Source organism: Thermothelomyces thermophilus, chromosome 7, assembly GCF_000226095.1.
Source record: "Thermothelomyces thermophilus ATCC 42464 chromosome 7, complete sequence".
Taxonomy (NCBI): Eukaryota; Fungi; Ascomycota; class Sordariomycetes; order Sordariales; family Chaetomiaceae; genus Thermothelomyces; species Thermothelomyces thermophilus.
Genome location: NC_016478.1, coordinates 1,978,139 through 1,991,409, shown reverse-complemented (window position 1 = coordinate 1,991,409; position 13,271 = coordinate 1,978,139). Strand labels below are relative to the sequence as shown.

The following is a 13,271-nucleotide window of genomic DNA, read 5'->3' as shown; positions in this document are numbered from 1 at the left end:
GTTGCTACCTAGCCTCGACTAGGGGTACAATACTGAATACATTATCCTGACATTGTCGCCGGGAAGGAATCCCTTCAGAGAGAAAGAAGACCATACAAATGTCAAGACAGATCGCAATAAGGCACTTTTCCCACCGGGCCGCCCGTTCCATCCCTCCATTTCCTCCCTCTCCGAACCTTTGCAAGAAAGAAAAAAACTTCACCAAGCTTGTACAAACAAACTCTGCTTGCACCCCACAACATCAAACTGCCTATATCAGCGACGCCAACGGCCGGGGGGCCACAGCCAAACTCCGGACCCATACTCAGATGCCCCGACACACACCCAATATTAGCCAGAGACGAGAGTCGAAAGGAAGCGAACGGCGGCTTGGGAAAAAAAAAAAAAGGGAGGGGGGGTAGGTGTGGGGGGAAGGCCCTTTGTTCTTCAAATGCATCAACCTAATTACAATCCCCCCCTCCCCCCCGCCCCAAACAAACCCTCCCTCCGCCCAACCACCCGTGGATGGGGCCGACCCTTCAAGAACCACCGCGACCCATACGAGAACTGCAATAACGTCCAGCTCTGACCGGCAACCTGGATCGATCAAATTAAAGGAAGAATCAGATGCGAAAGAGGGGGGTCCGAATGGGAAAGACATGGTGGTAGCGAGATGCTGAGGGCTGATTAGGCAGTATGTAGATATCTTCACTGGCTGCGACCGGAGCAGTTATGATGAAGCGAAAGGATTTCCAGAAGCTGTTAGGATTACAATGATAGCAAGACATTCTAAAACGTAAGGATGCGCAGTGTAGCGGTTCAGGCGGAGCCGGAGGTCGGTCAGATGGGGGCGGGATCAGGGATCGGCGGCGGCGGTCACTGCAGCCTCTTTCGTTTTCGGTCGTCGTCCCCCCTCGGATCCAGCCCGTCCTCGTCCGGATGCTCGGCCGTATCGGTTGGGTTCAGGATATGGGCCATGCTGCCCCTCCTGGTCGGCGGTGCCGAGTGGTCCTTGACCGTGAGGTTCCGGTTATCACTTCGGTTCGCCGAGTTCCACGACCAGCTGCCAAACGTATCCACCGCCGGGGGCGGCCCGCCGTTGGACAAGTGCGGCAGCGGGGGCGTCGCGGGGCGCGAGTGTGGCTGCGACGGCGGCTGCAGCGAGTAGTGGGAGAACGAGTCACGGTGGCGCTGATCATCACCGGGCGCTAGGCGGCTCGGGGAGGACGGCCACTGAGAGGAGGAAGGGCCTCCTGACGTGAACGGAGGTGGATTCGGCTGCCAGCCATGCGCGCGGATGTCGGCCGAGGTGTGTCGCCGGGCGAGACTGCTAGGCGGGAGCTCGACGTTGGCTAGGGGATGCGGCCCGGGTGGCGGTGGCGGCGGGGGCTGGACGCGGATGGACGACGGCGAGGATTGGACGCTATTCCCGCCTATTGACCCATATGGACGGCGGGTGCCAATAGACAGGTTCGAGGGTACCGACGGGCGATAGTAATTGGGCTGCCGGGCTTGGGGAGCTGCAACATTGGCCCTGCGAGGGTCATCTTGGGGTAATTGCCTCGGGGAGACGGGGGCGTTCTCCACGTTGGAGAAGTAGGGGCGGGTGCTCGCGAACAGCTGATCGTGGGGCTCCTCGAGGGAGCGAAAGTACTCCATGTGCCGCTGGACTTCGGATTGGAGGGCCGAGACTAGCATTGGACAAGCAGTATTAGCCTATGCCGGTACTACCACCACCAAACGTGGGGAGCGGCCCAGAACTTACCGTCCCGGTGTATCGGGTTGTCGGGATTGGGATTGAGGGCCAGAACGGCGCGTGACAGCTCCTGGTTAAATTGCAGCAGGCGGCCCACCGTGTCCATGATGGCCTGGTGCTTGACCTGCATCAGCTGTGCATGCTCCTCATGGCGCTGCAGCCGAGCGCTCAGGTCATAGAGAGTGTGCTCGATGTTGGTCAGTCTCGGGTTGGTCGCGTCATGCGAGGACGCCGCGGGCTCCGAGGGGGTCCCCGGCTGCGATGCCTGCGGTCTCTGGTTGTTGTACTCCCTATGCACGAGCGCATGGCGAGAAGCTCGCCGCCTGATCTCGCGCAGCCCCATCATGTCACCTCGTTTGAAGTTCCCGTTGCCATGCTTGAACTCCCACATGGTCGAGTCGGGCGTTCCGTGGGCGAATACATCGCTCACTATGTGCTTGTCAGCGGTGGCCCACAGCATGACTATGTTCCATTCTAAGTTCTCCGCCTCGTACCTTTGTGAAACCCATACATGTTTAGTTGACGTACGAACGACGAAATGTTGGTATGCTTAAAGTATTGTCTGCATCGGGTCAGCTACGATTACCTACTTAGAGGCGGGGAAGGTGAGAGGTGAGAGAGAAAAAAAAAGGGAGGGGGAAGTCTGTACGCTAGCACTTTCGAAAACTCATGCGATGGCTGGATGACAAAGCTATCTGAATTCGCAGTCCACGAGATCAAATGTTGTATCTTCTGGTCTTCCAACATGCTGTCACGACCCATTGTTTTAGCAGCCATGGCAGACCGGGAGGGTGGGAAACGAGGCGCACCTCCATAGCTTGTGGATGAAGGCCGTCTGGACCTTTGGCTGGTGGACAGCTGGCGTTGAGGTGGACGTTGTTGTGGACGACGGCGCGGGCATGTTGTTCTCTTGCGGAGGCTGTTCGTTCTGCGAGGGCGGCGGTTGCAGCCGGTCGTTACTCGCTCCGTTGGGCTTGACGTCGCGGTCCGGGCTCTTGGTGGCCGAAGCCGGGGCGGACGAGCCCGTCGGGGTCGTGATGTCCATGGGTTCTCCGGGAGACGGCGTAGACATCTGGATCGTGGGCGCAATGATGGGAATGGTCCTTACACCCATTGACGAGTCGGAACCTTGAGCTGTCTGGGTCGCCGGCGCGCTTTCAGTCGCAGCGGCCATCTGCTCTGCATATTGATGCGAACTCGGTCAGCGACGGGAACCCGAGTAGAAGCAGGAAAAGGCCGAAAGACGATAACTAATGCTCAAGGATGCGCGCGCCTGCAGGGACCAGAGCGTCGCATGCGCTTTCACAGCTCTCGGCGCAATGGCGGACGACGCGGCCCGCAGAAAGAAGCAATCACCCACAGATCACCGGAGGGGGCCCAGAGAGGTTCGGCCAGACCTGTATATGTGCAGTACATACCTCATCGTCTCACAAAACACAAAATTGATCACTTGCGCGCGACTTGCCGATGGCGCGCTGGCAAGCTTGCGGTTGGGGTTTCCTTGTGTGCAGCACGCTCGACTGTCGTTGTCGTTCGTTCCCCGCCGTTGTTCGGGGGCCCCCGTAGCAAGGACCCTCTCTTTGCCGCTTTTTCTCGATTCTTATTACTAGTAGGGCACTGACTACCTCTCAGATGCGTGCGGGCAGGCCAGTCTCGGGACGTGGTGGCCGTACGGGGCCTGTTACAGACCCGGCGAAGGCAAGGTCGGCTGTCGGCACTCGGCAGTCGGTTGGTGGGATGTGTGCCCGGAAGCGTTCAATCTTGTTGCTCGTCGATCCGGGATGCGATCGAGTTCGGCGGAGGGAAGAGATTATCGAAAGGGTTTAGAGGTGGAGCGAAGGCGTTCTTTAGGATTTTGATCCGCTGCCCGGTGGCGCAAGGACTCGGGGCTAAAGCAGGGAGACGGATGGAGGTTTCTGAAGCTGACTGATTGGTAGAACTTGCACAAGGGACGATCCGGGGGCCGCTCCACAAGCGCAGGTCAGGGGTTTTGGGTCCTGCAAGTGGCGTGCACGCAGCTCAGGTTTGGCGGTGCACGGGCAAGGATGTCGTTGGACAGCATGCAGGTGATGTGGTGTTCCGTGATGGGAAACCAAGTACAGATATTACAGGAGGCATGCAATATCGATAGTTAAGGCCACCAGACAGAGATCTCTCAACCCGCGCACCAGAAGGAGGAAGAAGATCTGGCTGCAACGAGCTACCGGAACTTGACAAGACCACTAGCTAACGAGGGGTTCCCCATCGCGTAGGGGAGCACGAAAATGTTAAATCCCCGGTTCTAGGAGGTACTAATCCGTAGTGGGCCGCGGAAGGCATGTGGGCGGGCGATTCTTCGCGGGCTAAAAGGTCCGTGCTGCTATACCACGGTACCGTACACTAGTTACTATGTATTGTACATCAATATCATCTGTAACTGTTTGTAAATCCTTACATTCACTACTCCGTACAGTACCTACTGTGGTACAGTGAAGAGAGAGAGGGATATGCTTGACGGGTACTATACCTATAAGGCACTACCAACCAACTTCATCTACGGACTAGACCGTGTCACTATCTCCCCTTATAGTAAGGTAGTATGTACAACACTTCCCGATCATACCAGACATAGAACATGTTACTATTACCTCCAGTACTTTCATAGTGCATTGACTCTGTCTGGCTCGCTTGCGGCAAACAACCTAAGATCTTTTGTAGCCTTGGTGGCTGTAACCGTCCCATCCTGCGGCGCTGGTGGCTTGTCCCCCAAATCTCTTTGACTTCTTGTGACATTGGGTAAACCTCACTCGCGATTGCTGCTGCTGCTAGGCACAATCATTTACACGAATGATTTTATGGAATGCTTGTACTTGTAGTTTGAGACAGACTTCCATTCCGTAAAACACGATCTAAGAGGAGCTCCGGAAAATTACCCCGGCGAGGAAAGAGCGAAAGAAGGGCGTTGCCGTGCTAGGACGAAAACATGCCAAATCGGGCATTTGAATCGCTCGGCCGCGGTGCCTAGGGTGGGCTCAGCTTCCTTTTTGGCGGTGCCATCACATCAGACTCCAGAAGCAGACGGGATACCGCCCAGATGCACCAGATTTATGTGTGCACGTAGAGCTCATTGACATTCTTGGTCATTCTGCTCCGAAGATGCGGGACATGAAACCTCAGCTGAACAGTCGGTACCAGTCTTGGCCCTTCCCTTTAGCTGAGACGGGGATTTACACTACATTCTTGCTACGGATATATCATCAGTACGTGACCGAATTAACTATGGTCGAGATCTTCGGAACTGTCGCACATTGCCACCCGCGGCGGGGCTGATTTTGAAACAGCTCACTCCCTAACTACACGCTAGTGTAGACACAGTGGAGGGGTCGTCGAAGCAAAAGAAGCTCTGGAATTGCCGCTAGAAGCCTTCGGGTCTTTCTGTTTGTCGGCATGAGGTGTCCGTACCCTCGTTTCTACGCTAGCCAGGCAATCATGGGTTTGCTCTGGTTCCAGAACACTAACTGACCCATGTCGATCAGCCGACGCGACCTGGAAGATAACGAATGGCCCAATGCACCCCTGAGCAGAAACAAGGGCACAAAGCATGACAAAACCAGAACTCTGCACATTCATTGATGCCATGTGTTGCACGGCTCGCCCTTTCCCGCCGCCCTGTCAAAAGGTCCTGGACCAGGGCCTCCCCACATTTCGGTTCTGACTCGCATGGGGGTGCCCCAAGCTTGCCAACAAGCCGGCCCTTGGCATCGCGCGGCGTGGCCCCCGGCCGTGTGGAATCCGTAATTATCCCGAACCTTGGTCGAGCCTCTTTCCCTCTCCATCTTCCTGCAGCGTCTGTGCCATAGCTCGCCTGCCCTGCACCGGTCAATCCCATTCCCCCGAGCAGCGGGTGGCGTGGAACAGAACCAAACTTTCTCCGAGTGCTCGTTCCGCCCGCCAAAAATGTATTGCAGTGCTGCAATTGGCCTTCAATGGCGCGGCGCGGCGTGGTCGAATTCTGATTGAGAGGCATGGGCTTTGCAGCAACGATACGGAGTACCTATCTCAACACGTAATGGCAAAATTGCATACAGGAACAAGCTGGATGTCTGGCTCGAACTATCATTGGAGAGATACCCGAGAACGGCATTGGAAAGAGCTGAAGTTGGTACCCTGCCCTTGCTGCCGTTGCCGCGCGCATTTCGCTACCTACCTGCGCCGTCCGCTTCTCAGCTCTTCTGAAAATAGTTCAAAAACGGGCGGAAGCAATCGTTTCACAAAGGAGAGTCTAAGTTTGGCGGCGCACCCAGCTGATGCTGATGCTCGTTGCCTTACGTCTCATAACTATTTCAGCTGGCTAAATACGGAGTGTCGTAGGGCAAATGCACGCCTCGCTGCTGCAGCGCTTTTTGGGTTCAAACTGAGCTTTCTCACCGTCGGCAGGTTTCTAATCTGGTGATCCCGCATCGGAATTTTGAAGCAGCGACTGTTGACAACCCATGTTTCATCCCCTTGGTTGGATCGCAAGTTCCCGCGTTAAATTCCGCTCCCCTGTCCCTTCCCAACACATCATCATCTATCGCCCTGCCCCAGTCTCCCTTGTGGTCCCCTCTTCTGTGTGTTCTTGGACGGCCTGGCTGGACGCAGCTCCGTTTTTCGGTCTGTTTCTGCGTTCCTTGGCTCACGCTAAGCCAAGTCTACAGTCTCTCTCGAGAGAGAGCCGGGGTCCGGGGGATATCTCTGCAACGCTTCAGTCCTCTCTAGCTTCTGTCAGCTTTCTCTTCCGGATATCTAGGCATGGCGACCATCCGCCACATAGAGCAAGTTCAAGAAGGGAGAAAAAAGAAGGAAAGAAAGACATACAACACCGAGGATTCGCTGGTCGTCACCGACCCAACTACTGACTCGGCCCTTACCAGCTTGACTAAGGGAGAGCGGACGGGATCCCGTATTTTCTGGTAGGTATGGTCGTATGTACTAGAAGCGGGTGTTTCGAATGCTTATATGGTTTCGAAGTTAGCTAAGGGCACGGAGACAATACGGAAACTTCAGGCGCTAGGTTGCTAGATACCTAGCACAACAGCGCCAGCCCTGAGCAGATTTACAAAACCAGGGATACATAACATGTCGAGTAGTTCGCCGCCCTATATTGGCAGCAGATCGCTATTCTTCCCACGCGCCGGCATCCATTCCTCTCTTGGACGTCGTACAGCTCCCGTGCATATGCGCATTGTATGTATGTTGGATACCACAGCGCGATCTCTTCATATCGCATGTTTTTATGTTGGTGTCCGCTCTCCTCACTGTGGTGAAAACATTTCCGCTGCATTATGTTCTCAGTTGCTCTTGTAAAGATCGAACGATATGGCAACGCCGTCTGTTCTACACGAGGACTAGACAGTCGGGGGTGATAATTTTGAAGAGCAGATCCGGGTTTTCCTGTAGCTGCGTCTCCAGGTACGTCTGGCTAGAGGAGGAACATCGAAACTGCGTAATGTGCGGCTGCTCGTACTTGATCCCGCGGTGTATGCCCGTTTAGAAAAACGACTTCCCCCCCTGGGGGCGGTAGCCTCGTGTAGTTACGGGTGAGGCACCTCTGGTATATTCGAATGCAAGGCCCCAGCAATCACGGCTTATCACACAAATCGAGTTCCCATGATCTACCTTTCCCGGATTCCCAGGTAATTGTAGCCCTACCATGGCCCCTTTCCCTGAGCATACTCCAGTAAACCAGGCAGCTGGTTGAAACCATGCAATATGCGTCATGCTATATCACTGCTGTCATGCTCATACAGGATTGCTTCCTCCATCGAGCTCCGTTACCTCAAAAGGGCAAACATCGAACGAAACATGGGGTGTTCTGTACATGTACCATCGTCGCGGGAACCCGGCCCGGACACACACAGGGGGCAGATCAAACAAAAAGAAGGAACCGAGCACGCCCTTTGGAGACTGTTGCTGCCCAATGCGCAGTCCTTCGCTCGCCTCTAGAACCCATATCCATCGTCGTTATCCTCGTCCTCATCCTCGCCGCCATCCCCGTCCGCACCACCACCACCGCCGCCAGCGATCCGCCTCTCCCCCCACTCGCGGATCTTGCCGGCCAGCAGCTCGCGCCCGTACCGCTCGGCGACCTTGATGGCCGCCTCGATCATCTTGCCGCTGCGGTCGCGCATCAGCCGCACCACCTCCAGGGCGCGCATGCCGCGCTCCTCGCCGCCGGCCCGGCACTCGGCCGCCAGCATCTGGATCAGCGTCTTGTCGATGTCCAGCTCCAGCCGCGCCAGCAGCGCCCGCTGCGACGCCGTCGACCGCGTGTGGGCGAGCTGGTCGGCGAGCTGCGCCGAGCGGAGCGACTTGAGCAGGTAGCCCTGCGCCAGCGCCAGCGCTTCCGACTCGGCCGCGTCCTCCTGCCCTTCTTCTTCTCCGTCCGCGTCGGCGTCGGATTCCTCCGCAGAAGGCGAGGAGAGCATTTCCTCGTCTTCGTCGTCCGGCTTGTTGCGGGACCCGGACGCCCTCGACTGTTTCTTGCTCTTCTTCTTGGAGGAGGGGGCGGACGTGAGGGGGATAGAGAAATCGAACTCGGAGAGGAGCGGGCGCGGGAAATAAGGGTATTGGTCTCCCCCCTTGAGGATGATGCAGTGGAACTTGTTGTCGGCGACGGCGACGGGGAAGTAGTTCTCGTGCTTGCGGCCCGAGGCGAGGCGCGGGAGGAGTTTGGTATCGAGGAGGGGGACCCAATAGGCGCGCGAGGGCTCGCGCCAGTGGAGCAGGGTCAGAAGCGTGTCGGTTGAGTCGTAGATACAAGGGTCCTGGGAAAGGTTAGTGACGGGACAAAAGAGGATGGCCGGGCAATGAGAAAGAGCAGGAAGGAGAAAAAAAAAAAGACGTACCCCGTTGTCGGAGAAGAAGACACTCTTCACAGTGGCTCCCTCGGGCAGCGCCACCGTGTCTTCATTTTGGCATATCTCGTCCCGCTTAATGTTCTCGATTGTGTAGAGCAACCGGCACATGCCATCTGCGCCGACGGGGCCGTTGCCCATGGTTAAGACGTAGTCCCTCCAGCTCGCACACGAGACGATGGGCGTGCTCTTGGGTCGATAGACGCGATAAGGGATGCCAAAGAGCGTGTATATCCTGACGTAGTTGGCGGTCGTCGTGACGGTGATGAAGGTGTCGCTTAGCGACATGGCCACGACGGCTTCGCCCTTGGGCAGCTCTATGCGCCAGTCATTCCGCTGTGTCCAGGTCTCGTGGGGGCGATAGAAGACCACGGCCGGGGCGTCGTCTTTCGGCGGACACGAGAAGAGCGTGCCCTTTTCGTTCAAGCAGGCCTTGTCATAGAGAAAGGTGTCGGTGAAATGGAAGTCCCTGTGGAATTCGTGGTCGTAGAACTCCACCGTCACCGTGTTGTGAGAATCCTGGTCCACGGTCCATACGAACCCGATGAGATTCAGGCACAAGTACTTGCGGTTGCCGCGCCAAGGGGTTGAACCGGGTTGAAATGGCGGGTGGAGCTGCGGCTGGACAAAGTTACCGCGCTTGCTGGGGCGTTGTCCGTACAAGCCGTCATCGTCGGCTGCCCGTTTCCGAGCGGCGTTTAGCGTGTACCCCGCTCCATCGTCATCAACGACGAAGCCGTCGTCCTCGTCCGCCAGGTCATCGTCGTCCAGGAGGTCATCCAAACTGTCGACGGAGCCCCGTCGCGGGCGTGAGGGAAGACCGCCGGCACCGTTAGGCTCCGACCTCCGGCCGTGCGCACCAAACTCTTCGAGAGGGTCATGGATGAACGGGGCGGGCTGCTTGGGTAGCCTCAGCAACGAGGCAAATTGCTCAGGGACGAAGTCGTCGCAGATGAAGACCTCGCCGTCTGAAGTGGTGAAGGAGGCCAGGTTCTTGGACGGGTGCCAAGCAATATCGATGACGTTCGGATACTCGTATCTCGCAATGACGGTCTGGTCCTTGGTCTGCCACAGTAACAGCCTTCTGTCCTTCCCCGCCGTGGCGAGCAAGGCGCCGTTTGGCGACCAGGCCAGGGCGGTGATATCCCCGTCATGGCCCTTCGAAAAGACGCGCTGCTTCTCCCAGTCGTTCTTTGAGATTACTTGGATCTCTCTCGTCGGAGTTGGCACCGCAAATGCCCGCCCGTCGGGGTGCCATATCGCCCTGCAGGAAGCGTCCGACTCGGTTTCCGTCCGGCCAATGACGCCGTCCACCTTGCGGATGAGCTCCGGGTGCTCAGCGGTCAGGGAGTAGACATAGATGATGCCGTCGGTGCATGACAGGGCAAGCATGCTGCCCTTGAGATCGTACGAGAGATGCTTGGTCGGCTTGCCGTGCTCCTTCAGGGTGAGCAGCTTGGTGTTGTCCTCGATGTGGACCAGCTTGACGGTCAGCTCGTCGCTGGCCACGGCGCACCACTTGTTGTCGGGTGAGAGGGCGACGTCGCGGACGGGCAGCGAGGTGCGCAGCAGGAACTTGTCGAACATGTTGGTGGCGAGCGAGTAGTAGCTGACGGTGCCATCTTCGGCGCCGGCGACGAAGAAGTCGTTGCTGCTGGCCACGGCCAGATTCTGTTCCTGGCAGTCGTCGATATTGGTGGGCTCGCCGTCGAAGCCTGTCTTGTAAAGGCGGATTGTATTGTTGGAACCGACCGTGACCAGTCTGGAGCCGTCGGGCGTGTATGCGCAGCGCGTGGTTCCCTGTGTGTGCGCTGGCCGTGGCCGTGGCCGAGAGGCGATGACCGACGCCATTGCTGTCAATTGGAGCTCGGGCTAGGATCAGTACTGGGCATTCGATTGCGTTTCCCTTCAGAAACAAAAACCCGACGTTTTGAGATCCGCTTACGGCGTCGTTCGGTTTGCTTATGTTTGGACGATGATGCCGTGGGGTGGTAGATTGCTTGTGGGAGATGTACGGATTACTGTTTGTAATGTACAATACATCCACTAAGCGGTGGTGCTAAAACGGAAGACGCGTCTGACCGCGTTCCCCCATTAGTTTTCGCGTCACGCCCCACTCTTTTCCCGTCCCACTACTTACATACTTTACACAGTTTACTCCGTACACCAATCCGTACCGCGAAGTCCCGTAATATTGAATGTCCCCAGCCTGCCAGCTGTGGTCGCCTGGCGAGTTCTATCCCTTTCCATCAGGCACTGAATGGATTATTTATCAATAAACCAGACAAAAGGCAGCAACGAAGACATAGACCGATAATTGGGGATTCATTACACTCGTGTGCTTTGATTTTTTTTTTCTCGTTTTTTTGGGGACCCCTGTTTCCTCCGCAATGCAGTCGGCCGACCCAGAGCACTTTTTCGAGACAGAGTGAGTGAAGAGGGGCATGGTGGCCGTGTGAAATGCTCAATGAGTCAATGTTAATCTGATGGTCGCAGTGCCGCTCAGGAGAAGAGGCAGCGACGGGCAGCCAAGGCTGGCAACAAGTATGGGGACCCAATTCTCCTAAAATCCAAGATTTTGGCTGCCGTGCCCGACCCCAGATCTCCCGGGTCTGCAGTCTTGGTTGCGGAGTCGGCCGGAGCCGTACGCCTAGTCAATCTAAACGTAGGTATGAGCCAAGGGCACGGTGCAACGGGATCGTATGTCTGAAGTTTTTCCTTTCCGCATAGGACCCCGAGAACCTTAAGACGGCCTACCGCGGCCCGACCGCCCCGGTTTGCTGTGTTGCCGTGGGCGGGCCCGGCTCCGGAACTCTCTTCGCCGGATCCTGGGACAAGAATATCTGGTCGTGGGATCTCAACTCCAAAGCACCCGGACGGAAATACGTCGGTCATACAGACTTCGTAAAGGCCCTCGCCTGTGCAACCATTGGCGGCAAGGACCTCCTGATCAGCGGTGGCGCCGACAAGAAGATCATGGTCTGGGACGTCGCTACGGGCGCGAGGCTGCATACCCTACAAGACAGCGCGGTGAATATGCTCAGCATCCAGGACCTGGTCGTCGATCACGCGTCCTCCACTGCGGATGAGATCAGTCTCATCAGCGCCAGCAGCGACCCGCATATTCGCCGGTGGAGAATCCGGCTCGACAAGTGGGAGCAGGTCGTTGAGGCGTCTCCCGACGCCCCGGGCACGGACCGCCGGACCATTCTAGAACACGAGACCACCGTCTACAAGCTTGTGCTTGACCACGACGGCGACGACGTGGATCTCTGGACCTCGAGCGGCGATGGCACCGCCAAGTGCCTGTCGCGGCTGAGAAACTTTGCCTGCGAAGACACATTCCATCACGGGGACCACGTGCGTGCCGTAGCGGTTACGGAGCAGTGGGTGGTCACGGCCGGTCGGGACGAAGACATCAAGTTCTGGGATCGGAGCTCGGGCAACCTGTACTGCTCCCTTGTGGGACACTACGACGAGGTCACAGACCTGGTGGTCCTCAGGGACCCGAGCGGGTCGAGCCAACGGATCTGCAGCGTGAGCATTGACGGAACGGTGCGGACCTGGCCACTGGATAAGGCCGCCGTCGATGCTGCAGTCAAGGAGCAGGAGAAGCCCGCAGAAGAAGGGGGAAAGGAGGTCGCTGGCGAGGGTCTTCTCAGCCCGGAGGAGGAGGCCGAGCTCGCTGCCCTCATGGAAGACGATGACGAGTAGGCAGGAGAACTGCTGAAAAAGTCCAGACCACACCGCTCTCCCGGGCGTGGCGGATTCCAGCATCCGGTTTAATCCGGCTGTAACACACGTGGTAATTTGGGCGGCACTGAACTCTGATTCAGTTTGATTGTCAGGACTGGCGATCGGCTGTACATACACTCAGCGGCCGGGCAGTTCCACGGGATTCCGCATTGCAGGAGATGCAAAATTCGACAGCCGGGAATGGCAGCGGAGCCATCGACGATCGTTACCAAGCGCAACTACTATACTGCGTAGTTGACCACACACATAAAATACTGTAATCCGTACTTGGTAACGTGCGCGGCAAAAACCAATGACGGAAGATACCGAGAGCCATGTTGGGTGTTGATGTCTCGGGACGCTTTGATGTCGTACAGTCTCGAATGCAAGACCTGCATTCGTGGATGGTGGAAAGAAAGCCCTTCTTCTCTCTCATGTTACCCCAACGGCGACGCCGGCAAGCTGCATCTGTGCCAGAAGACGGTAAGGGCGGCAAAGGGGGAGGGGGGAGGGGTTGAAAGAATGAAGTCAAAGAGTGACCAAGCCACTCATTTCTTGGCCATAGCCACTTGCTAGCCCCGGCGTCTCCACGCCCTCCACGGGAACGCCGTCAGATCCTCCGCAAGTTTGGCTCGCAGTACTTGCACACTGTACGCCGTGCACTATAGTACTGCAGTTCTGCTCCATTGAGGAAAAACCGAGTGCCGCGACGTGTCGATCTTCCTCAATGATTAACAGTAGGGTCAGCATATTACAGAGCATCTTTACGAAATAGTTGCCAAGCGACCAGCCCGAGAACGATGGGAACGATGGCCAGCAGCTAGACTTGCACGCCTTTGCCGAACGATACCCTAGTATACGGATCCATTCCAGGTTCAATACCATGCGCCATCGCGGCTTATTTACACTAGACGAACCAAAGATCA

At 56.9% G+C, this 13,271-nt stretch overlaps 5 protein-coding genes across 5 annotated transcripts; 2 read left to right on the top strand and 3 right to left on the bottom strand.

The window, feature by feature from the left end:
* Nucleotides 1–468: 468 nt before the first annotated feature.
* MYCTH_2312142 (uncharacterized protein) lies at nucleotides 469–2,164 on the bottom strand. Its single transcript, XM_003666904.1, has 2 exons — nucleotides 1,745–2,164; nucleotides 469–1,670 (listed from the first exon to the last, which is right to left on the bottom strand). Exons 1-2 carry the CDS (start codon nucleotides 2,124–2,126, stop codon nucleotides 856–858), a joined length of 1,197 nt encoding a protein of 398 aa, XP_003666952.1. The 5' UTR covers nucleotides 2,127–2,164; the 3' UTR covers nucleotides 469–855.
* Nucleotides 2,165–2,198: 34 nt separating this feature from the next.
* MYCTH_2312138 (uncharacterized protein) lies at nucleotides 2,199–3,045 on the bottom strand. The gene is made up of 3 exons (XM_003666903.1): nucleotides 2,545–3,045; nucleotides 2,385–2,483; nucleotides 2,199–2,297 (listed from the first exon to the last, which is right to left on the bottom strand). The coding sequence occupies exons 1-3, from the start codon at nucleotides 2,907–2,909 to the stop codon at nucleotides 2,210–2,212; spliced, it is 552 nt and encodes a 183-aa protein (XP_003666951.1). The 5' UTR covers nucleotides 2,910–3,045; the 3' UTR covers nucleotides 2,199–2,209.
* Nucleotides 3,046–6,079: 3,034 nt separating this feature from the next.
* Nucleotides 6,080–6,722, top strand: MYCTH_2312137 (uncharacterized protein). The gene has a single exon (XM_003666902.1). The coding sequence runs from the start codon at nucleotides 6,506–6,508 to the stop codon at nucleotides 6,668–6,670; it is 165 nt and encodes a 54-aa protein (XP_003666950.1). The 5' UTR covers nucleotides 6,080–6,505; the 3' UTR covers nucleotides 6,671–6,722.
* An 862-nt stretch (nucleotides 6,723–7,584) lies between these two features.
* MYCTH_2312134 (uncharacterized protein) lies at nucleotides 7,585–10,608 on the bottom strand. The gene is made up of 2 exons (XM_003666901.1): nucleotides 8,602–10,608; nucleotides 7,585–8,520 (listed from the first exon to the last, which is right to left on the bottom strand). The coding sequence occupies exons 1-2, from the start codon at nucleotides 10,459–10,461 to the stop codon at nucleotides 7,696–7,698; spliced, it is 2,685 nt and encodes an 894-aa protein (XP_003666949.1). The 5' UTR covers nucleotides 10,462–10,608; the 3' UTR covers nucleotides 7,585–7,695.
* A 193-nt stretch (nucleotides 10,609–10,801) lies between these two features.
* On the top strand, nucleotides 10,802–12,448 carry MYCTH_2312133 (uncharacterized protein). The gene is made up of 3 exons (XM_003666900.1): nucleotides 10,802–11,038; nucleotides 11,107–11,275; nucleotides 11,341–12,448. The coding sequence occupies exons 1-3, from the start codon at nucleotides 11,001–11,003 to the stop codon at nucleotides 12,322–12,324; spliced, it is 1,191 nt and encodes a 396-aa protein (XP_003666948.1). The 5' UTR covers nucleotides 10,802–11,000; the 3' UTR covers nucleotides 12,325–12,448.
* The last annotated feature ends 823 nt before the right edge of the window (nucleotides 12,449–13,271 follow it).